General features: G+C 46.7%; 1 protein-coding gene across 1 annotated transcript in view; it reads right to left on the reverse strand.

Annotated features, from left to right (window-relative positions):
- Positions 1-20,958, reverse strand: part of LOC147712969 (olfactory receptor 2D2-like) — a 36,355-nt gene extending 15,397 nt beyond the window's left edge. The window contains exons 1-2 of the mRNA XM_086919753.1: positions 20,757-20,958; positions 19,850-19,907 (exon numbers count right to left, since the gene is read on the reverse strand). Of these exons, the coding sequence (XP_086775879.1) occupies positions 19,850-19,907; positions 20,757-20,958 (260 nt within the window). The remainder of the gene's footprint in view (positions 1-19,849; positions 19,908-20,756) is intronic.
- Between the last annotated feature and the right edge of the window lie 4,554 nt (positions 20,959-25,512).

The raw sequence follows: 25,512 nt of genomic DNA on the forward strand, positions 1-25,512 counted from the left end.
CGCACACAAACCATTCCTAATCTTACACACACACCTGTCTCTGTTTCTTGCTTTATGGCTTGCTTTACGAGGAGGAGGTGCCCGTTTTTATTGGGGGTCCGTCGATATCTGATGAAAATACTGAGCTTTGCCGGGTAATTGATTACGGGCTGGACAAACTGAAATGTGGGCTTGTCATCATGACTCTGCTTTTTCTTTGTAGTGAAAATATGTGAATGGTCAACTGTAAAATAAGGAATGTTTGCCTGAAGCGTGATATTCTGTATAAAAAGGGAAGGCTGGCTTTGTAAGATTGAGCAGTCTCCTGAGAACATATATGCTGTTGTACTTCTAGGATGCCTGTTACTGGCTGCAGCCAATCAATGCGATCTTTGACTTCACCAAGAAGACTCTGTGTTTCTGTAGTCTGAAACAGGAAGGACTCGAAGTCTTTGGGTGTTGTTCCCTGGCACCGCTGGGTTCTTAAAAACCTGGTACTTCAGTTGGCGCCCAACGTGGGGCGATTTCAGCGGTACCGGTCCAAGCCAGAAGTTCGTTAGGAGCTTCGTGTGAAAATTCTGGAGGACGGCCAACCACTTCATCGACCCCTGTATGTCGACGTGGTCCAAAAGTCTTTGCTGCGAGGTTCCCCGCTTCCCGACGGCTAAGAAGTACTGCTGCCCTGACTATCGCCCTGTTTTGGACCCTTGATGATTGGTAGAGCGAAACGATAGACGAGTCTTCTGGTGACGTCATCGATACCTCTGTTAAGTATAAGTGGAGCGCCTCCCAGTCCTTAGTTTTGTTTGGTATCCCTTCGAGGATCGCTTTGTTTGGAACCTGCAAGTTCCAAAACCGAAGGACTCGTGTATTCACAAGACTATCGTATTTGATAATCCTTTGAAGTTTGAAGCTAGACTAGAGAGCGAAGATGCCTGGTCTTAGCAGACTTGGAAATTTGTTTTGTCTTGGTTGTAATAGGGATTCCCGATTGGAGGACTCGTGTCCGGTTCCTCCGATTGGAACTCCAACCTACGAACTATATGTGAAACACGGCGTAGGCCCCATTGCATATAATGAAATATGGATACGCTACACCAGAAAAGATGGTGTTTTAAAATGGCCCCAATACGGTAGTTTTGACACAGAGATTTTGGATAATCTTGAGGTTAAACTTTTTAAGAAGAAAGTCCGACCTGCAATGTTTGGCTTCTTTGCGCCATATGCGAAAAGACTCAAACAGAAAGAAATCAAGTTAGCGAAGAAAAATAAACGAGAGCGAGGTATGTCTCCTTCTGCTAGACAGAGAATGTCTGCTGCTTTTTCAGGTTTTCTTTCTCCTTTGTGGGGACATTTGAGTATGTCTCCAGTTAGTGAACGTAGACAGTCACGTAGTCAGTTGCCGAATATAGATAAGCGTACGATTTTGGATCACATGGCGCGTAAATGGATTATGTACGATACACAGTATGATCTTGAGGGTGTCATGCATGTTTTCCTTCAATGGGAAGCACCAAAGCAACGGTACGTTTTCGATACGATGTGTGCTTTCCTTGTTGAAAAATGGGATGAGGAAGTGGGACAAGCTCCTGACGAGTTGTACCACATACGTTCCGAATTTGCGAAAGGAACTATTGCAAGTCCATTTGATGTTGGGAAAGCGGTCGTGATGTTATTGTCATTTAAGAGCGAGTCTCCTTCCCGACAATTGTTCGAGCCTGATTCTTCAGTTAGGAGAAAGGCGAGACAATATCCAATGAGAGAGGTTCCTCCGGTGTGGAAGGAAGAAGTTGCTGCTGGTCCAGGTAACGTCCCACCAGCTGTACCGGCTCATTTTCTGCGCGTCTGGGTACATGTTCCCTGGAAACGTGCTGAAGTCTTAGCTATTAAACAGTCTTTGCCTGACCCGCGCAAAAATCCAGCAGGGTACTATAAAGAGTTGACTCAGACTGTAAGTTCGTGTATTATGAATTTGGCGGACATCGACATGTTGTTTGGCAATGTTGTTCCACAACCTATTTGGGGTAAGATTCGTCACGCAGATCATGCACAGGAATTGGGTGAAACATGGGTTAATCTTAGAGATGCCGACAATGGGCAAGTAGGCGGTGCTAAGCCCGATGATTTGATTGCTGAACTCCCTGGTAGAATTATTACTTATATGAAAACTTTAATGAACCAATTGCGTGTTGATTGGGACAAGTTGTCTGCATGTGAGCAGAAAAAAGACAAGACTGTGTCTGACTTTTTCACGCAGTTTGAAGAGACTTTCGTAGATCATAGTGGTCAGGATATGGCTACCGAAGGTGGCCAGAGATTGTTTGTCGACAAATTTGTGCATAATCTACTTCCTGAGTTGTGCAATAAATTGAAGGATTCTGAGAGTGCCTGGGCTATTTCCACGTCAGCACAGATTTTGGCTACGGCCCAGTACTATGAGAATAGTCGCAAAGATGAGCTAGAGAAAGCGGATAAGAAGACTAAGGAATTGAAGACTAAAGTTCTTCTACAGCAAGCTTATCCACCCCGTACTAATAGTCAGCGCGATTATCAGGAACCCCAGCAATATTCGAGGAACTCGCAAAGAAACGAGTTTTCTCAACAACGTTTTCCGTATGGGCCTAACCAGTGTGCGTATTGCAAAGAAGAAGGTCATTTTAAGAGTAGTTGTCCGGTCTTGTTACAACGTACGAATGGTGCTTCTGGTGCAAGAGGCCGAGGTGTTCAACAGGCTCCTAGAGGGAGGGGACGCGGTGCATTCCCGCAAAACGCACATTCCTTCCCGCCTCAGAATTCTATGAATAGTTTTGATCAGCAGAATAATGCACCTGGTAGGACGACTCAGTACTATGCTGATGACTACTATGCAGAAGACGAGAACATGGAAGGTAATGATTGCTAGGACAGCCATGGACAAAGAGAGGGAGTTGTTTCAGTTCCAGTAGATCAGAGTGGACCCTATGTTAAGGTTATTACATCAGGTGTGTCAGAACCTTTTCAGTTGGATACTGGTGCTACAAAGAGTTCTATTATGCACTCAAAACTCCCTGGCGCACCTTTGTCTGGCGAAATGAATGTTTCAGTAGGTTTTTCTGGCGCCCCGGTTAGGAACCCGATTTCTTGTCCTATGTCTCTTTCTGTTGGACCTTAAGAATTTGAAGCACCCATCATCCTTACAACAGGTTGTGGTGAGAACTTGCTAGGATTGGATCTGTTGAAAAGATTGTATGCGACTTTGTACTGTTCTCCTTCGGGAGTACAACTTACACTGGGTAAGAGAGTGGTTTCTCCGATGTATTTGTCAAAAGATACACTCCCGACAGAATTGTCTTCTCTTCCGGATATTCTTTGGGCTACTGGTCCTAATGATGTGGGTCTATTGGAAATACAGCCATATGTCGTGACATTGAAAGCCAATGTTAGAATGCCGCCCATTCCCCAATTCAAGATCTCTAGCGAAGGCGAAAAAGCGTTGTTAGCGATCATTTATGATCTGATCGAAAAATATGTAATTGAAGAAACTAGAGGTAACGTTTTCAATAGTCCTGTTCTGCCTGTTTTGAAGCGTACTGATCCTTCCCAGCCACCTGTTTACAGGTTTGTGATCGATCTTAGAGAGGTAAATAAAATAGTTGTGCCACAGTTTCCAGTTGTCCCTGATATCACTTCCCTACTGACTATGATTCCAGCTTCCGCCACTTGGTTCTCGGTCATTGACTTGAAAAATGCTTTCTTCAGCATCCCGATTGCCGAGGAATGCAGGGATATTTTCGGCTTCAGTTTAGGAGGCCGAAGCTTCCCCTTCAAACGCACTCTTCAGGGCTACTGTGAAAGTCCATCGATATACAGTCAAGCTTTAAAAACACAGCTCGATACAATTGTTTTTCCTGATGGCGCTATGCTTATTCAGTACATCGACGACTTATTAATCGCTGCAGATACTGAGGAGATTTGTAAAGAAGCCACGTTGTCGTTGTTGCGTCATTTGTCTGATTTGCATCACAAGGTGTCTCTATCAAAGTTACAATATTGTTGACAAGAAGTGACCTACTTAGGTCACCTCTTATCGAAGGAGGGAAGGAAACTGACCCCAGAAAGAATTCAGGCAATTACGAAATTGAGTGTACCCAGGACACAGAGAGAAGTACGTGCATTCTTGGGCATTACATCATATTGCCGACAATGGATACCAAATTTTTCCTTGATGGCCAAACCTTTGGTGGCATTAACTTGTAAAGATACACCTAATCCCATTCCGTGGTCTGAAGAGTGTCAGAAAAGTTTTTCCGAATTGCGTGATGCATTGTGTTCGGCTCCTGTGTTGGGTACCCCCGACTACGGTAAGCCCTTTACACTGTATGTCCATGGGAAGGAAGGTTGTGCATTGTCAGTTCTGACACAGTCTTTTGGGGACAAGCAACGTCCATGTGCATATTTTTCATCGACTTTGGATCTGGTAGCTAGGGCGTTGCCGAGTTGTTTGAGAGCTACAGCGGCAGCAGCTGTTTCTATTCAACAGTCTGCTGGTTTGGTAATGAATAATACACTAATTGTCATGGTCCCACATACAGTGGATACCTTGTTGAACCGTACCAAGACACAGCACTTAACTAGTGCTCAGCTGTCGGGTTATGAATTGACTTTGTTAGCGAGTCATGTACATATTAGGAGATGCAACACGTTGAATCCAGCCACGTTGTTGCCGATTTTAGCCGAAACAGATGATGTTGACGAGCAACATGACTGTTTCCTTAGAACTGAGGAAGAAACGAAAGGGAGAATAGATTTGAAGGATACTCCTCTTCCAGTGTGTGATGGTACATTGTGGGTTGACGGCTCGTGCTTCAAGTTGCCGAATGGTGATACGGCTGCGGCATACGCTGTTACGACTTTGCACACGATTGTTGAAACTGCACGTATACGACATAACTCAGCACAAGCGGCAGAGTTGATTGCACTTACCGGAGCGTGCGTGCTGGCGAAAGGAAAACGAGTGAATGTGTACACTGACAGTCAGTATGCATTTGGTGTGGCTCGTAGTTTGGACGTTTGTGGCGTGAACATGGGTTTTTGACTTCGCATGGTGCTAGGATCCAGCACGGTCAGTTGGTGAATGAGCTTCTTGAATCACTGACCTTGCCATTACAAGTTGCGATTGTGAAATGCAGTGCACACAAAAAGGATACAGATGATGTTGGTCGCGGAAATGCATTTGCTGACGAAGTCGCGAAAGAAACTGCAGAATACGATGAGCCGAATGTATGTCGCAGGCCCTGCACGATGGATTGGTGATGTTGGAATGTGTGAAGATACGATTGAGATTGTGAAGTCCATTCAAGCAGAAGCTTCAGAGAAAGAGTTGAATGAATGGAGAGAAAGCAAGGGTAGATTGGATGCGAATGGTTGTTGGGTCGAATTGTCAGAACATCAGCGATGGTTGCTACCCGATGCGTATGTGCTTGCGGTGGTTACGATGGCCCATGGAATGGCTCATATCAGCGTGAAAGGGATTTGCAAGTTGTTAGCTCCAGTATGGCAAAACACTGGAATACCTAAATGTGCTGAGAATGTGGTCAAGAATTGCATAGTGTGTTTGAAATACAATCCTGGTAGGGGAACCCCAACTCCAGCTGGTCATTTTGCGCCTCCAACGTATCCGTTCGAGGTTTTGCAGCTAGATTTCATCCACATGGAAAGGTGCAACAATTTGAAATACGTACTCGTTGTTGTATGTGCCTTTTCGAGATGGGTAGAAGCATTCCCCATAAAAGACAATACTGCCTTATCCACAGCTAAAGCCCTTGTCAAGGAATTCTTCCCCAGATTTGGAATGCCGAGAATGGTCTGGAGTGATAATGGGAGTGAATTTGTGGGACGAGTGATGAAGAAAGTATGTGAAGGGCTAGGCATTCAGCAAAAGTTCCACGCTGCAAATCACCCCCAATCAGCTGGATTAGTAGCGTGTTATAACGGCACGCTAAAACTGAAATTGACCAAGATTCAAGCAAGCTCTGGTCTTAAATGGCCTGACGCTCTGCCCCTGGCACTCCTATCAACAAGAATGACTGCGCACTCGCGAATGGGACTTAGTCCTTATGAAATTGTTTTCGGCCGCCCGGCCAACATATTGGGAGTGCCAAGGCCAACCAAATTCAGCGAGATAGAACACCCTGTACTGCTTGATTATTTGTATGAATTGACGGCTAAATTGCGTGTTTTACACCAACAGGTCCACAACACCCTGCCTCAGGTCTCTGAAACTCCAGGACATCCGATCGATCCTGGATCCTGGGTGCTGGTTAAAAATTTCCAGCGAACAAAAAATGATCAGCCCCGGTGGACCAGCCCTCATCTAGTCCTTCTGTCAACAAGATCAGCTGTTCGAGTGCAAGGGAAAAAGCACTGGGTCCACGGCGTACACTGCAAGAGGGTCCCTTTTCCTCTACCGTACGACCGGTGGACCCAGGAGGGGATCGCTGACTCTGAGACTGAGACTGTGCCTCGTTTTCTGCCCTTTAGCGACGCACGTGTAAAAGGAACAATTTCTGAACGAGAAAGTGACAATATTTTACAAGAAGCTGTGCCACCGTCAAATCGTTTGGACACTACTGAGCCTGAACTCTTGTTCCAAAATCAAGAATTGCCTGGACGGAGCCGCTATAATTTGCGACCGAGAGTCATGGACTAATAAAAATAAAAAATAAAGTTTTTATGATTTTTCTGTTTGCAGGTTAACTCTCCACCGAAGATCTACTCATTTTTGTTTTTTCGAACCGCCATCCGGGTTCAGCTGCTAAGGCCGCGGCTGCCGAAGTCTTCGGAGTGCAGCCGAAGACGCAAGGTCGACGGTTCTGGTGGTCTAAGGGAGTTGCCCTGGGCTGACAGAAGCACTCCTTAGCAGAAACACACTCCCACCGCGGGCAGCATATTTAGTCTAGGATGGATTTCTTTGAGTTGGAGAGACCTGCAGAAATTGTGAATTTTAAAAGTCAGGTACGAAAGTTGATCATTCGGAAAAGATTTTTAATATTGTGCTTATTTATGCTATTGAGTCTAATAATGTTTTTAATTGGTTATGTGACATTCTCTTTTCGAGTGACATTCATGCCTACTGTGCAACCTACACCTCCTCCTACTGTTTCTTTGCATTCTTTTCACCCTCTGCCTGAACATGAGTCCACTAGAACAATGGAATGTACTAATAATTCCTTTGTTCAGCTTCTGCACCAACACCAGGTAGTAGTGAATACAACTAATTGTTGGGTGTGTGGTCTTATACCACATACGACAGATAAGGGTATCTCATACTTGGTCTTACCATTTAGTTATAATGGTTCTTTGTGGGCGTTTCAGACAATGTTCATATATGCCATCGAACCATATCCCCCACATCCCACGAGAATTAATTCGAGCAACAAGGCACTGGTAGTAGGAATCGCACATATGAGCAGAAATATTGATTCATACAGAACGATTCCCAGAGATGAGTTGCAAGCATACACTAGATGGAACATATCAGGATATAGAGTTGCTTTAAGTGAGAACCAGCAAGCAAAGAGATCCTCCCCGATTTGGATTGTACCCCATCAGGGTCACCAATGTCTGCAAGGTAGTGGCAGAAATCCTGGAGCTCAGTTAGGGAGAAGTGTCTGCGCTGAAACATATGTTTTTGCATCCCGAACCTCCCCTTCGTTCCTGGCCGCTAAGGGCACCTATTTTATCTGCCATGATAGAGCCTATACATGGTTGCCCCCTGACTTCTCGGGCACATGTTTTGTTTCGTTCCTGTTGCCTCCCACCTACATGGCCACGGCAGATTACCATAAGACAAGGATAGTTAGAGGTGTCATGAGTGAAGATGACACTGCTGGCCAAGAATTTGGAGATTTCATAATGGGTTTTCTGCCGTTTTGGGGGCCTATGGTGAACAGCAGGAACATAAGACAATTGACAAGGGTGGTTGAATCCACTGTAATTGAAACAGCCGGTGCACTTAGTAATTTGACTGCTGAGCTCCAGTCGGATCGCCTTATGGCTCTTCAGAACAGGGTAGCATTAGACGTCATACTTGCAGACCGAGGTGGGGTATGTAAAGTGATCCAGTCAAGATGCTGCATTTTCATCCCAGATAACGCTCCGACAGTATATCAGGCCATTTCCAAACTGCATAAGATCTCTGAATCTATTCACGTGGATAAAGGAGATTGGCCACTGATGGGGTGGTTCTGGGAGCTGATATCCGCCTGGGGATGGAAGATTCTGATAGTCATTGGGGTGATCCTAGCCATTCTTTTCCTGTTCTGTCTGTGTGTACAGTGTGCTCCTGCCATATGTGGCCTCTGTGCTACATCATGTGTGAGGAAACCTGTATCGAGAAACGAGCTAAGTAATAGGATGATGCTACAGCAACATCTCAATGACTTTGTGAATATAGACCTGGACTCAGATTAGCATGAGTATAGGTTAATTGCCTATGTAAGGGCAAAAGAAGGGTCTGTGGTACTGAAAATTCTGGACCCGTGTCATAAACATCATCGAATCATGACGATTTTGGTACCGGCAGACCGGTAATGGTTTAAATACTATGCATAAGCATTTTCGTCATAATCGAGTGACGAAATCACCCTGAAATCAACATTTCCGTTTTGAACCCTCGGGTTCCATTTTGTGAACGGCAGCCATTTTGTGATTGCCCTCACATAGCCAAGTGACTAAAGCCAAAATCGAGTCCGAAGGACACGTACACCTTTGCTGACTCCTCTGTGACCCGGGCAAGCTGACTATTCTGCACGGGGTCAAACCTGTCCGGCCAGTGCCTTTCCCAGTGGCCGAGCGAGATAAGTATCAAGGCACAACATATCGTAAACCTTTCATCGCACACAAACCATTCGTAATCTTACACACACCTGTCTCTGTTTCTTGCTTTATGGCTTGCTTTACGAGGAGGAGGTGCCCGTTTTCATTGGGGGTCCGTCGATATCTGATGAAAATACTGAACTTTGCCGGGTAATTGATTACGGGCTGGACAAGGTGAAATGTGGGCTTGTCATCATGACTCTGCTTTTTCTTTGTAGTGAAAATATGTGAATGGTCAACTGTAAAATAAGGAATGTTTGCCTGAAGCATGATATTCTGTATAAAAAGGGAAGGCTGGCTTTGTAAGATTGAGCTGTCTCCTGAGAACATACATGCTGTTGTACTTCTAGGATGCCTGTTACTATATTTAGCAGATTGACTGATGCTCCATTCCTGTTTCTGACTGTGTTTGGAATTGAATAATACATTTAGCTCAATATATGGTGAACCATTCTGGGAGACTACCCCGTGGATCCTTCTAGACCCCGACCAGGTTGGAATTATCACCAGTCCAGGGGGATTGGCCACCGCGTTCGTCCATTGAGACTCGGCCGTGAAGAGTCAGAGTTGATTGTACTCTGATGAAACATGTGTCTGCTGATGTTCATGCAAACTAGCATTAAAGCAACAAAAAAAGAAAAAAGGTGGCGAATTTCATTGTTTTGTTCATATGCTCATGATTTGTACATATTATATGTTATGAATTCATCTGTGCACAGGCACTTGGTAAATAACTGTGCATTAAGTAGCCTCACTGCTGCTTCTCCCTCCTCCGTGCCTATTTACTAGTGTGCGCAGCGCGAGTGCATCAATGCACTCCTACGGCACACCATTGTTATGCCTGTCTACGCATGTCCACAAGCCTAACAATGACACTGTGATGTTGTGCGTTGAAGGTGGGCAGCCACATATGTGTAGGCCTATGTTAAGGATATGGCAGACACAGATGTAGAATTTATGGCTGGCTGAACTCGCGATGCGGTTGTGGGTAGACCTTTGGCTTATTCTGTGGTAATAGCGACACACACCGCAGTTGGCATGTATGATCCCGGACCCCGAGCGGGCTTGCGCTCCGTCATTTGCCCCTTCGGCCGAGCCAGCACTCAGGGTGCAAACTACATTGCAACATTGTCAATTGAGGGACGGATGGCGCTGACACTACAACAGAGACACATAAATTAGTTACCTCCTTGGCAAGGCCAAAACTTAACCCAGAGCCCGGGGTTTATGAACCACACCCCTACACTGGACTGTTGTATGCCAGTCCACTCTGTTCATGCTTACAGGGGGGTACGACACAGCTACCTGTCGCAGGTTCACCCCACTGCCTGAGGCGACATAGTTACATCTGCTGCACACAGCACAATGTAATGTGGTAGGGCCCGGGCCCTCATGCATACACAATGACTACACAGACACACTTAGATAGTTTATGGGACTGGCTTGGGCACGTGCACCCGGACCCTTTTATTGCCAGGGTCACATGTCTAGTGACGCCTGTGCTGGGTGGCTGTGGTGTGGAGTGAGTGTAAGCCACCCCTCAGAGGGTGGTTGGTGCTGGCAACTACTACAACAGTGATCAGACAATCAGAAGTTCAAAGTTCAAACAGCAAGGGTCAATGACTTGAGCTGCACAGAGTTAGTGGCCCCGGAATCACTGCAGCCGGCACAGGCACACCGCCACGGGACGGTGACTTGCGGTCCACTGAGATAGGGCCACGAGAGCTGAGCCGGTGCTCGTCAATGTCTAAGGTGAATGTCGCCGGGTGTTTTGAGGGACAGTGGAAGGTTTTCTTCCAGGGCATGATGCAGAGGACAGAATCAAGCAGAAACAGGCAATGTGGAGGAGATAAATGCTACAGACTAATTTTTACCACCAAGTCAGTATCAGCTACATGATGGTGAAGACCACCCCCAGGCCATATACTCAGACGTTACCAAAGTTCAACCAGAGAGTGTCCATGAATTTCGGGCACAGAGTCAGTGGCACCAGAGCTGAAAGTGGATGCAGTCTGCAATGAGGCCTGTACAATGTTATAAATTCCTCCATAAATAAATCAAGACTCAGTTCCAAATGTGTGACCTACTTGACCGCAGTGTAGGGAGGAGGCAGCGGTCGGCAGGGGCCCACAGCCACGTGTGGTTGGCTTGCGAGGCACAGAGTTAGTGGCACCAGAGCAGTTGTTGTTAGTGTTCGATCACCTCCGTAACAATGATCCTTTTCTCTTCCCGACTGAACTGTGTCTTCTTCATACTCCTCTCCTTGCATATAATGATATGACCTTGGCCATTGCTAAAGGAAGACTCAGGTCCAACTGTGTGACCTACTTGACCATAGTGTAGGCTTGAAGGAAGTAGTCAGCAAGGGACCACAGACCCATGTCGTTAGAATGCTATAGACAGAGTTGGTTGCACCACATCGAGGGAGTATAGTGATATCAAACGTCCCATTAACATATGAACTCAGCCGTCATGATATCAAGACTCAGTTCCAAATGTGTGGCCTACTAGACTGCAGTGTAGGCCTGGAGGCAGAGGAGGGGTACGTCAACGAGAAAGGAGTGCTGGGGGCCTGTGTCACGGAGGCCAGCGATGGTCTGAGGAGGCTGCCAAATTCGCAGGCCTTGGGCTTGGAGCTTGCACCGGCATGGGGCGGGCCCTCTTTGACATACACTGGTGTTGGCAGGTGAGCAGTGAGGCATGGCTGCAGGGGTGGCCAAGACAGGTCTGGGGACCAGCGGCCTGGGGTGCAGCAGGCGCACAGGATCGCAGGCAACACTGCACATGGCCTCGGCCTCTTGGCGGTGTGAGAGGTGCCACCCTGGCAGACATGTTGGCCATTCCAGAAGAGAGCCATGCCCAGAGCTACCTGCTTTTTATTCACACCCCTACACTAGCCTGATGTATGCCGGGTCAGCCCACTCTGCTCAGGCTTTCGGGGGGGAGCGTAACAAGCTACATTTCCACAATCTTCCCCACTGGCTGAGGTAACATGGTTGCGTCCACTGTCCATTACACTTCAAACACCAGCAGTGTATGTTGACATGTATATGTCTGTGGTCTGCAGCTTGCAGTCTGGCCAGCACATCCACACCACACTTGGCATTGTGTACATTCTTATTAATTAGTCACTTGCCTCCTTCGCACATGTCTGGTTCCAACCTCTCCCCACAATCTGCTATTGTGTGGCTGAGGTGCCATGCCGTTGATTACTTATGTACATGGCTAGCCCAGGTTACCACAGTACGTTGTGTTGTCATGTCTGGTAGGTGGGCATGTTGTTTGGCATGTTGCATGTGAGTTATGTGTACATTCCCAGAGTTGTGAGTTGCATGATTATGGAGTTAAGGTGTGTGGTGTGTTCATTTGTTACACACCAACGAGCAGTGCATTTCTGTAGGTGACATCCTGAAAACGCTGGTTGATGATGGACTGTCAGAAGATGTAGGAATCATGCACACTGCCTGGGTAGTTGGTGACGACATTGGTGAAGAATCCCCGGTGATCCACTATTGCCTGCACATTGATGGAATGTGTGTGCTTTCTGTTGCGGTAATTGTGGGCTGTGTCGGCAGGGGGCACAAGTAGGACATGTGTGCAGTTGATTGCCCCCAACACGTGCAAAAAGCCAGCTATGGCGTAGAAGCCTTGCTTGGTCTCAAGCTGTTCCTGCGCAGAGTGGGGGAAGTTAAGGTGCTGGGATACCAAGCGCGCCGAACTCAGCGCTCTACTCAAGAAGCCATCGGCTGACCCCACCGACCTCAAAAACTACCGCCCCATCTCGCTGCCCCCGTTTCCTGCAAAAGTCATCGAGAAGACCGTCAACAAGCAGCTGGCCGCCTTCCTCGAGACGAACGGATCCCTCGACCCCTCGCAGTCTGGCTTCCGGGCCAACCACAGCACCGAGACCGCCCTGATCGCAGTCACTGATGACATCCGAGCGCTGCTCGACAACAGAGAAACAGCGGCCCTCATCCTCCTCGACCTCTCCGCGGCCTTCGACACTTTCTGCCATCGTACCCTAGTACAACGCCTCAGCAACGTCGGAGTCCAGGAGAAGGCACTGGAGTGGACCATCTCCTTCCTCGCCAGAAGGACACAGAGAGTCCGCCTCCCTCCGTTCAGATCTGAAGCCACCGAAGTCATCTGCGGCATCCCTCAAGGCTCCTCGCTCAGTCCAACCCTCTTCAACATCTACATGAGCCCCCTCGCAGACATCGCACGCCAGCACAACCTCAACATCATCTCCTATGCCGACGACACCCAGCTGATCCTCTCCCTTACCAACGACCCCGCCACCGCCAGAGCCAACCTTCACGAAGGGATGAAAGAGGTAGCTGAATGGATGAAGAACAGCCGCCTGAAACTGAAGTCAGATAAGACGAAAGTCCTCATCCTGAGATCCTCACCCGCCGCTTGGGACGACTCCTGGTGGCCCCCCGCCCTAGGCAGCGCACCCAAACCAACAGACCACGCACGCAACCTGGGCTTCATCCTGGACTCCTCCCTCTCCATGACCAGACAAGTCAACGCCGTCTCCTCGTCGTGCTTCAACATCCTGCGCATGCTACGTAAGATCTTCCGGTGGATCCCCACCGAGACCAGGAAGACGGTCACCCAGGCCCTCGTCACCAGCCGTCTGGACTACGGCAACACCCTCTACGCCGGAACCACCGCCAAACTCCAGAAGAGACTCCAGCGAATCCAGAATGCCTCAGCACGACTCATCCTGGACATCCCCCGTACCAGCCACATCTCCGGACACCTGAGAGATCTGCATTGGCTCCCGGTCAACAAGAGAATCACCTTCCGTCTCCTCACCCACGCACACAAAGCCCTACACAGCCAAGGCCCAGGATACCTCAACAGCCGCCTCAACTTCTACGCTCCCAAACGCCAGCTCCGATCGACCAGCCACGCCCTCGCCGCCGTCCCCCTCATCCGTAGAGCCACCACAGAGGGACGGTCCGTCTCCTACCTCGCCGCCAAGACATGGAACTCCCTCCCCACCCACCTCCGCCTGACCCAGGACCACCTCGCCTTCAGGAAGCAACTAAAGACCTGGTTGTTCGAGCGGTAGCAGTCCCCCCCCCAAGCGCCTTGAGACCCTCTGGGTAAGTAGTGCGCTATATAAATGCAATGATTGATTGATTGATGATGGCATCCAAGGCAGTTGTGATGAACTATGATAGGGCTGGCTGTGAGACTCCTCCAACTCTGGCAGCTGTAGGTTGGAAGGTACCAGAGACCAACAGACGCAGCACAGCCAGCAGCTTTGTCTGCAGAGGGATGTTGGTTGTGCCCTGTGTTGGTACCGTCATGTGGGCAATGATGGTCCGGATCCGGAGGATGGTTGCCCTTTTGAGCCTGTGGTGGGCAATGACATCCTCTGGTGTTAAGTCTGTGAGGTTGGTGTGTTTTCTGAAGGTCCGCTGTGTTTGTCTGCGCTGCCTCTGTGGTAGTCCAGGCAGGGGGTTGTGGGGGGTAACGAGCCTGGGGGTGGTAGCGGTGGGTGCTGTGGCCCTCTTGGGGCTCCAAGCTGCATGATCAGTAGTAAGCATGGGCGAATTTTGCGAATTCGCGATTTGCGAATTTGCGGGTTTGCGAATTCGCGATCCGCAAAATTCACGAATTTGTTCGAATTTTTGTTTTTTTGCGTGTTCGCGGGGTTTTTTGCGTGTTCGCTGGGTTTTTTGCGTGTTCGCTGGGCTTTTTGCGTCTTCGCGAGCCACTTGCATAGCGAAGTTACCCATGCAGTCGTTTATGGGAGAGGGAGAGATAGATAGATAGATAGATAGATAGATAGATAGATAGATAGATAGATAGATAGATAGATAGATAGATAGATAGATAGATAGATAGATAGAAAGAGAGAGAAAGAGAGCGAAGGAGAGAGGGAGAGAGAGAACGAGAGAAAGAAAGAGAGGCCGGATCTCTGAAGGGCCAGATTCCTGAGTTGCCCCTACAGAACATACAGCTTTTTATTTTGATCAAAATGCATATGAAAATTGTGCTGTAAAGGTCTCTTTTAGTTTAACCCCTCCTGACAACTCAAAATGGGTGTATTTGCCATCCTCTCCCTTCTTCCTGTTTTTTATATCTGTAAGTGCTTCCTGATGAGGTTTAATTCCTTGGACAGGTGCCTCGTTGCCTACTTGTAACTATTCTCTGACCCTGCTTCAAGGGTCAGAGCAGGGTCAGAGAATAGTTGCAAGTAGGCAACGAGGCGCCAGGAAGCAATTAGCAGCAGGTGTCCAAGTTGAAGTTAATTTGTTTGTAACCCTTTTGTAAAAGGTTACAAAGAAATTAGGTTCAATTTTGCACCTGCTGCTATAACCCTTGCTTGGCTGAAAATTCGTTCCCGCTGATTCGCGGATTTTACCGCGATTTCGCGAGATTCGCGGATCGCGAAATCACGGAAAATCCGCAAATTCGCCCGCGAAACGGATTTTACGCCCACCCTTAATCAGTAGCTCCATGGCATCTGTTGTTCTTTAGGTGTGGTTCTGGGCTGGGATCCCTTTTATGGTTCAGGTTGTCGTCCAACTTGACACCAGGTAAAAGCAGGTGTTAAATCCCTGCAGCTACCGCGCCTTATCGCCTGTTTTGGGATCTTATCGCCAATCTGGCAGATCATTGAGAATGTTGCGGAGTGTTGTTGTCACAGCTTTTTGCACGGGAACGCCTACTCTGCATATCATTAGCGTTAGTTGCCGGTGTTATTTATGGCAATGTTTTTTGTGGCTGTTATCACAGGAAAACTGGTGATATCGGCTGTTAGCACCAGCTAGTGAGTAGGGTGATAACTTTATCACCACTTTGGCTGCAATAAAGTGCCGATAAATCGGCGATAAATCCTTTAGAATATGCCCCTTGGTGTTTTTAATTGGTTACACTTTTGCATAGTTTGGTTAGTCAGACGCTGGTGTTTGGCTTCTTGTGAGCAGACGATACAATTTGATATAGGGTGTATTGACTGGTTTGTTTTGTTAGTATCCACAGGAGTTTCCCTATGTGCAACGCTGAGTCCTGAGTATGGTCTTGCGGACCCATGTGGCCATTAAAAACCGAAAAGTCGATTATACACCCTTCTTGCCTTCGAATTTCTTGATTTAAATTCATCTCAAGTTGTTTTGAATATAAAGAATTGTGAAAGATATGGGCTGTTATTCGTACTGACCGTATTACCTGTTGGGAAAAGGGGGTCTACACTACCACCAATCCCCTAAAAACTGGTGAGTCATATGGGATTGTTCTGATAGATACAATGTTGCTATTGGCTTTGTGAATATTGCTCACATCATGTATATATATTCTGTCATGAAATGAGGATGTATGCTCAATTAATACATTCAAATATAAACAAATACAGTGAAAATTGGATTACATCCTCGATTACAGTTGTAAAGCTTTCACTGTCTGGATCACATTTGTGACCAATATAAGTGTGAAATGCTTATGTGAATATTTCCTCAAGGAATTCTTTGTATATGTATTTGATCTTACCCAATTCCTTTGGGATAATTTGGTTGCCCTATTTTGTCAGGACATTTTTATTCAATGACACTAAGCACCCCTGCCATGGGGACAATGAGACTCCAGGAGGGGCAACCTCACACGCAGCTGGTTCAGATAGTAAGTAAATAAATGTATTGTTTCAATTAATAAAAATGGTTACAAAAACCTGTGCATGGTGTGTCCTTCCACACCTTCTTTGGGCATTAATAATAACAACATTGTATCATTTCATTTAATGCATTTCAAATGATTACACAGGGCAAAATGTAGGTATCCATAAAATGTGATATATGCTCACTGATTTGAGCTTGTGGTCTGCCTTTAGACCAAGGCTCGATCTTTGCTTGTAAGTTCTTTAAATTGACCTTCAGATTTTGCTAATCTGGCCAGTTCCATGAGGATCTCTAAGTTAAAAAGAAGTTTCATTGCATCTAGGCAGGTATGGATGGCATATTTTAAAAACAAAGGGCCCGATTCACAGAATGAACTTAAGACTCAATCCTAAACTTACTACTATTTTGGTATTCACATAATGCACTTACTACTTTTGGTATTCACAGAATGAACTTACTACTTTTGGTATTCACAGAAGTTAGGATTTTGTCTTAAGTCTGTCTTAAGTCTGTCTTAAGTTTGTCTTAAGTCTGTCTTAAGTCTGTCTTAAGACAAATTTAAGACAAAATCCTAACTTCTGTGAATACCAAAAGTAGTAAGTTCATTCTGTGAATGCCAAAAGTAGTAAGTGCGTTCTGTGAATACCAAAATAGTAGTAAGTTTAGGATTGAGTCTTAAGTTCATTCTGTGAATCGGGGCCACTGGTTTTAATTAAGAACAACATGCGTTACTCAGTTGAGGGCAGATACAAACTAGGTGGGCTAAAGACTCCTTGTACTGATGACACAATTGGTAAGAGGTGAACCTTCCAGCGAATGTTTATGTCTTTTATTAGCATGACCGTTAGTCTGACTTACAGGATTTGCTTTCGTATTGATTTGTTCCGTGCTGATTCAAGATATGACTGCCTCAATTTGTCCTTGTAGGAACTGGCTAAAGTCCCAATGTTGCTGCTAGAGGACTCTATGACCCCCAAGTCATCTTGCTTGGATAATAGTCTTTTTTGTTTCCTTAAAATGTTTTTTAAGATCCCAGTTGATGAATAAAATAACCCTAGTTGGACAAATCAAGGTGCAGTTCAGTGAGGGCAGTAGATGTGGCATCTGCACAAGGATTTTTGCCTTTAGTGAACATTTCTTTCAGGGATGCTGTCATTGTGTTTGGGGGGGCTGCACATGTACCTCAGTAATATTGGATGATTGATGCCCAGTGTTTGTAGGATTGCTTTCTTAGACCGAATTCCAGCTGTACTAAAGCATTCAGGGCATGGGTAGATATGTGAAAAAACTGTTTAAATGCTCAGCAATTGGCAGACTCAATGGTGTTAATTAGTACCCCAGGAAACACCAATTTTACGTAAGAAATTGAGGGAAGTAACTTGGCTTTTATCACCTTTCAGATTGGCTTGGTTGTCGGGATGCACAGTTTGGAGTTGAGTTTGCAAAGGGCGTACGTCACCGCCTTGTCTTTTGATTCTATAGATGCAATATGTGCTGACTCCATGGTGAGCGCTGGTCTGCTGGTTTGGTTTGAGAAATTCTACCACTTGTTCTTGAAAGCAATAGTTCATAACAAAGTCAATGGTTGATTTGGGTTTTCCCCGGCAATCTTTTATCATAGTGAGGTTTGCAACTTGTGCCGCTAGTACGGACCTTAGTTTGTAGATGTTAAGGAATGTGTTAAGCAAATTGCCAGCCCAGTCCCTAGGTGGTAGGGCTTCTGTTTCCATTTCCAAGTTGTGAATGTTGAAGTCGCCGACCATTATTATCCCACAACTCAGTTAGTTGCTGAACAGTTCTTCCAGTGTGTCGACTGGTTCCCTCATCTTGCCATGTCTTGGGCTGTCTTTGCAATTGAAGTAAACTTTCAATAGTAGGATCGTTATTGGGAACCCGTTCAGTTTTAGATCTTGCAAGTGTAACGCTTGGACCATGTCTGAGCTTTTTGGGGATTTTGCTGATGCTATGGGAGTACCCAAGCTTACATTTTTGGATAGGCCCCCTGTTGGCCTTCGGAATATAGTATACTTTTTTGCTGGGTGTTGAAATTCCTGGAATACTGGTATAGCCAAAGGAACGAGTATTCAGATTTCCTGGAGACACAGCAGGTCCCCTGTCGGTAAGATTTAAAAGGCGGCTGTGTTCTGTAGTGGGGTTTTCAGCCCGTACACCTTCCATTCAAATATTTTTATGTTCTTGTTTTTTCTACCCGCAGGCCTGTTGAGTCTCTTTGTGCTAAGATCAGTTTGCTTGCCGGCCTGACAGGGCTGTTACTTCTCTATCGGGATCATATGAGTAGGACTCAACATTTCCTCTTTCATGATTGTGCGCCTTGTTGCAGATGAAGTTGGTGAGAACTGTATTCTCAAGTTAGAGAATAGTTTAGGAAAGGCAACTTGGGTTGTGCCTCTTAAAATGAACTTACTCTGCAACTGTGTTTTTCTGTTGCTGGGTCTGCCCTTTAGCATGTGTGAGTATTTTTCTTCTTCGGGTTTGTCTACATTGATTCCCCATTTCGCAAATCGGGCCTTTTCTGTCATAATCATTTGGGCTATTGTGCTGGTTTTCCATGTTGCTATTGTCGATTCTCCTGTTGTGTTGTTGTTCAGGGCCTTGATTGGAACTTGGATTATATATTCTGTTGTGAGATGTATTAACTCTGGAATGAATTGGGAAATTTCTAAAATATTAGCCCTATTTAATGTATCTATACCTCCGCAGAGTGCGTATTTGGGCATAAGCACTATGATGTTATTTTCTGGTTCCCTTTGGGCGAGAACCCTTGGCCTTGTGGTAACGACCTATGTTTCCAAACAATGTCTGTTTGTTATGTTTGCTCTGATGTCTATTTGGGCTGTGTTGATCTCCTGCAGCTCTGTACTATTTATTTGGGGGAGAGATGTTCTTGTGCTGTCCATATGGGGTGGAGGCCCATCTTGCTCCTGCCTGCTTTAAATCATGCTGTTTGTTGCCCCCTCTACTGTCGATTTGTAGTGGGAGTTTGATCTCCTAAGGGGCTTGCTACTGCCCTTCATCAGCCGGGCCATCCTCGCAGTGCAGTTTGTGAGTGGTTGTGCTACAGGTGCTGTAGTTGGTTGGTCATTCCCTGGACTGACAGTGGACCCCCTCCTTTTGAAAGATTGGGTAGAGGTTATGTGGCCTGAATGGCTTTGGTTGTTGGTTGACCTTTGGGTCACTTTTGTGACCCCAATTACCATCTGGTCCTGCCAGGCACAATGGTAGTTCCTTTGCACAGCACCAGTTTTTGATCTTTTTTGTTTGCTTCATCAGGTGTTTTTTTGCCATTATGGATCACAATTTTCTAGGTCCTGCAGTGTCTTAAAGGTTGTCTGTCGGACCTTTGTTCATGAGCGCAGCTTTACCCATTGCTGTTGAGTCGTGATGGATTTTGTTTAGGCTCATCCTCATCGCTGTTGCCAGCTGCAGGAAAGTAGGAGGGGTGTCAGGGCCAGTCATAAGGTTGCTAGCTTGTTTCTTAACATATGTTGGCGCTATGACTTCTAAACTTTGGTACTGTGAAGCCTGATTTGGGTTCCTCATTGTAATCAGCTGTGGTATGGTTAGGGAGATTTCTGCACTGGCTGTCTCGTTAATTGCATTGTTTTTTACTGTAACTTGGGCCCTGCTCTCTATGCGATGGTCCAGATGGTCTGCACTTGTGGTTAATATTTGTTTTAATTCTGTAACTAGTGATGTGGAAACTTCTGGCAGAGAACTGAGCTTCTCAACATTTGGAAGTTATGAGCACCTGCAGAGTTCTGCTTCTTCAACATTTCCAGGTTCCCTTCTAAATTATCAATTTAGGCTGCCTTGTTCTGCATGGTGTCCATTTAAATTTCAAGTTTTTGCGTTTGCCATGTGAGGGAATTAATAGCAGTCATCAATATTGAGGTTATTGAAAATAAGAGAGAATTTTGATGGGAGCACCCGGATTGGGTTTTGAGCTTTGTCATGCCAAGTAGATGGTAAGAGTCCTGTTCCCCCAAGGGACTATTGTCTTCCAGTTCCAAAAGAAATTAGATTTGATTAAAAATGTAGGGCTTCATAGCTGCCCGGCTTTGTGAAAGGGACAGATCGTTTTGAGGGCCACTGCCTCTTGTCCGGAAGGTCGCCCTGTTTACTCCTTCCGTAATTTGCATGTCACCCTTCCAGGGGACCAGTGCTGATGATATTTCTAGGACTTCATGTTTTCCTTGCCCTCTCTCACCCTACGGGGATTCCTGGATCGATGGGCAATCAGCTCCACTGTTCAAGGGGGGTGGGGAGTACCTCCATTGGCCAGTTTCTCGTAGTAGTGCGGATAAGGTTCCTGACTCTGACCGTCATTTGCATTTTGCTCCTCAGGGTTTGCTGAGAATGGTTTGTGTGGCATGGCCTTACTGCGTGGCTCCACTATCGCTAGTGCTCTCAGTGCTGTAGGTGTTGGGGTAAGTACTTGCAGATTGCAGATGAGCCGGACTTGAGTCGCCATAGCTGGCGTTCTCACGATGTTGGTTGTACTAGAGGATATTTTGGTCCCTGGTATCCTCTTTGGCATTTTCCACCCCTGCAGCACACTGCCTCTTTTGTATTTTTTTAGTAGAGTCCTGTGCTCCAACTTGAAAGGTAATTTATAAACCAGTTTCCGGTTTTGTGCAGGGCATTTGCGTTTTTTGTCAGTGATCACTCTTCTCCAAGTTAGTCTGTTACACAAATTTTCCAGGAGTGGATTTGATGGCATTTGGCCTGGTTCAGTTGGCCTTTTTTCTGTGTCCAGCTAGTTCCTTAACCACATGGCTGCTGCGGTGATTTTTCCCCTGTGCTGGAAATTGCCATTTTGCTGGTGTCATGACGAGCTGAGCTCGTCATCAGCACACGACACCCGTGGGTGATGACGAGCTGAGCTCGTCATCAGCATCGAAAGGGTTAAATGTGGATGCTTTTGGGTTGCTTTTGGTTTACTGGCCTGCTGTATATTACAAATGTAACAGTCCTTCACACTTGTTCACGCTCCAGCCGACTCAAAGTGAGGCGAAGAACCCTGGGTGGGCGGGGCAGGCCCAGGCAGCTGCTTGGGCCCTCTCCAGCTCCGGCCTTACCCAACTTAGCACTCTCTTGTTGACTGGGGGCGGGGGCAGAATTTTCAGCTCCCTAAGGCATGATAGGGACCCTTTGGCTGACCACTTGGCAGTGGCCAGGGGCAGGCAGTGGGTAGCACAGGGGTGGCAGAAGAGGAGTGGGAATGTGGACGGCGGGGTAAGGAGGCCATGGGAGAATGAAGTTAGTGATGGCTGTGGTTGTAAAGCCCCTTGTCTCCGTTGCCAAGGAGATAGTGTCCCTCCTGTCTCCTTGACTCCCTGTGTTCTCCCCTTGCAACAGATGGATATGGCCAAATGTTCCTTGTTGCAGGAAGGTCACCAGGCTACCACAAGTGTGACGTCCGACAGCAGGAGTATGAGGGGGTAGGGCCCACTCTGAGACAAGCCACACCGGCCTATTGTCGGCCACTTCCTCCTCGGCAGGAGGCCTTCGCCTGCCTAACCTGCCCCGGCTAGTTACTTGCCTGCCTCCTCCTTGCTCCCACCTCCTTACATTGCCCCCCTCGGGGCAGTTCCGATGGTCAGGGGTGGTCTCCAGCCTTCCTACCACTTCCCCATTTCCTACCCCAGCTGCGGCGGTTCTGGAGGTGCCTTGGGTGTGGGTGCCGCGGGGACAAGTGAGGGTGGAGGTGCAGCACAGGTGTGGGCGCAGCTCAGGCTCTGCTGCTCTGCCATTCTATGACTTCGGCTCGAGCAATCCCTCTCTGAGAAATCAAACCCACTGCTAGTACCAAAATTCAATGAGCTGTCCATAGGAACTCAATATCAGACTACAGGAGGTAGCCCATATACCCTAAAGAGACTAGGGCAAACATCTGTAACGTACAACAATGTCTCAAAAGGGTGTCAGTAGGAGGTCAATTATAATTAGCACAATTAATTGCTGAGAAATAGATCAAGAAGGGGAGAAAACCAGGGAGACGAGATTCTTTGCAAAACAAATTGTATTAGTGCATTTACACATTTGACATATTCAGTTTCATATCATCAAACAAACGAAGAGTTGCACTGCGTTACATTGAATTACTGACACCCTTTTGAGACATTGTGGTACATTACAGTCCATAGGAACACAGCACTCATACAAGAGTGGATACCTTGGGGTTGTTTCTCCATGCCTTAGCACCATACATTCTTCTGAGCCCTCCCTGCATTGGGCTACTCAAGCTCCTGAGAGTACAGCATCCATATAAGCTGAATTGAGAGCAGAGTTCAAGTCAGGTAATACCCACCTCGACACGCTCGCGGCCGGGCTTGAGAGCATATATGAGCGGCTCGATCAGCGTGAAACATGCATTTCCACCACAGCACAATACATTTTGGACTTTGAAGATGTTTGCCCTTCTTCTACCAAACTTATCGATAAGCTCAAGAAACTGCAGGGAAAGCTGAGGATTTGGAAGCAAGATCACCCAGAAATAATATACGCATAGCTGGAATTGCAGAATCCGCCAACACTGGTCACATGAGTTCTTATGTAGAACACCTACTCCTGGAGCTCTTTGGCAGGGAAGCTTTTTCAGCCACGTTTGCAATTGAAAGAATCAGCAAAACCCTCGGCCCACAACCAGTGCCGGGTGCACCCTCCCGGTTCATTATAGCCAAGCTTATTAACTAGCAGGACCGAGACGGTATTCTGTGCTGTACTCTGAAATGGGCACGCTACAATACCAGGGCATCAAACTTTCCTTATTTCCTGATTTCTCTCTGATTGTACAGGAGTCATGCCGCAAATATACTGACGCTAAGTAAATTCTTCTGAATGCTAATGTAAAATATTCCATGTTATACCCAGCAAGACTGCATATACAACTTAACAGCAAGACCCTATCTTTGATTCTCCTGCTGAGGCTATTCAGTACTGCAAGCAGAGCCGTGTTGAGATCGACCCACCCATGGGGGGGCAATCAACTCCTCTCCTGCCCATTTTCATCAGCTTAGTGACATTCTTTTTTTCTTGCCTGATACTACATTTAGGGTTTGAGGCCATGGCTGCCTGCATTTGTGATTGTTGACTCATGCTGGATCTGACTATGTGTCTCGGTACACTGTTGTACTTGTAGGGACTCAATAGATTCTACTTAGGTTTTCATTAAGGCTATCTCCCACACTAGCATGAATATGGACAATAGGCACTCTCAGTTGAGTGTTGCCTCCCCCAAGGATGGCTCCTCCAGTTTGTTTTTACCCTTTTTGGGTGAAATGTTGATGGGAGTTACCGGTAGGGGGTTACTAGCTATCCGATGTGGGTGGGGGGCTCTTGGTGTTACTATGGTAAATTGCTTTACTTTTATCTTTTATTTAATGCAAGGGAATAATCACATAATGGACGTTGCATTATCTGGTACTCATGCACTAATGATTCTAATTTTTCCTCCACAACTTTGAATGTCTGCGCCCACCGTTGAGGATGAGAGAATGACATTTAAAAGGTTCATTTGGAATGTATGGGGACTATTCAACCCATGGAAGGGACGCCAAGTACTGTCTAATTTAACTAGGCATGGTGTGCAGATTACCATTTTACAAGAAACTCACTGCGCTCCTGGTTCCCTTTCTCGATATGTGTGCAATTGGCGGGCAAACAGCCTTTCTGCTAATTACAGCACTTACTCTAGAGGGATGTATCCTAGTGCACAGGGCGATCTCTTTCACAAGAAGAAATTGCTGATCCTGAGGGTCGATACCTGCCGGTATCCAGCACACTCTCTGCTATGCCCCTTCTATTGGTTAATATTTACACCCCAACCATTGATGCGCCTGACAACTTCACACAACATTCAGTCCATCAATTGTTTTTTGCATTTGTCACCCCAAGTGGGACGGGTATGCTCAGACGTGAGTCCCGTGCTCTCCATGCCACTGGAATCAAGCTATCCTGGCTGATGACGGCTGATAGCCAGAAACCAGTCCTAGGATACTTGATTCCTGTCCAGGAAAGACATGGCTTGGCAGTTCGGGCTGGACTGTTCCCATGAGGCACAAGGTCAGACTGATTTGCACATGGCCATGTCGGAACTGTGGTGGTGTGGTGAGCAAATTAATGATGGATTAAACCCAGATCTTTGACTGGGGGTGAATGTTTTTGCCATTGTGCAACATTCCGTCCATCAATTGTTTTTTGCATTTGTCACCCCGAGTGGGACGGGTATGCTCAGACGTGAGTCCCGTGCTCTCCATGCCACTGGAATCAAGCTATCCTAGCTGATGACGGCTGATAGCCAGAAACCGGTCCTAGGATGCTTGATTCCGGTCCAGGAAAGACATGGCTTGGCAGTTCGGGCTGGACTGTTCCCATGAGGCACAGGTTCAGACTGATTTGCATATGGCCATGTCGGAACTGGGTTGGTGTGGTGAGCAAAATAACGATGGATTAAACCCAGATCTGTGACTGGGGGTAAATGTTTTGCCATTGTGCAACATTCCGTCCATCAATTGTTTTTTGCATTTGTCAACAGAGGTTATACATTTTACTCTGCCCCCCAAGGATCCTGGTCCAGTATTGATCACTGGTACCTCACACTGGACCTTATGCTTGCAACCACCAATATTGAACATCTCCCCAGTTCTCCTTTCTCTCCGGCTTCCTAAGGTGATATTGTCTTGTGCGCCCTGGTGCCTCCCCACGAATGCACTGCTTAAAGAGGTTTTCTGTACTGAGGTGCGATATGTAATAGGCACTTTCAACTAAACACAGGAACCGTGCAGCAATATTCAACACTCTGGGATGCTATTAAGGCATACATCAGGGGGGTTTGCATAGTTAAGCCCTCAGGAGTGCTGTGCTTCATACGTAGTGAACTGGTGGCTGTGGAGCGAGAGCTGTGGTATCTAGGCACTGGGATGCTGACTAAGGAGCCTCCTTCGTTATTTCTTTCAGCGGGCTTACTTAATGCAAGAATTCCAAGATCTAGAAGCCCATGAGGTTAAATACCTAGGCATGAATG

Source organism: Lissotriton vulgaris, chromosome 5 (genome assembly GCF_964263255.1).
Source record: "Lissotriton vulgaris chromosome 5, aLisVul1.2, whole genome shotgun sequence".
Lineage (NCBI taxonomy): Eukaryota > Metazoa > Chordata > Amphibia > Caudata > Salamandridae > Lissotriton > Lissotriton vulgaris.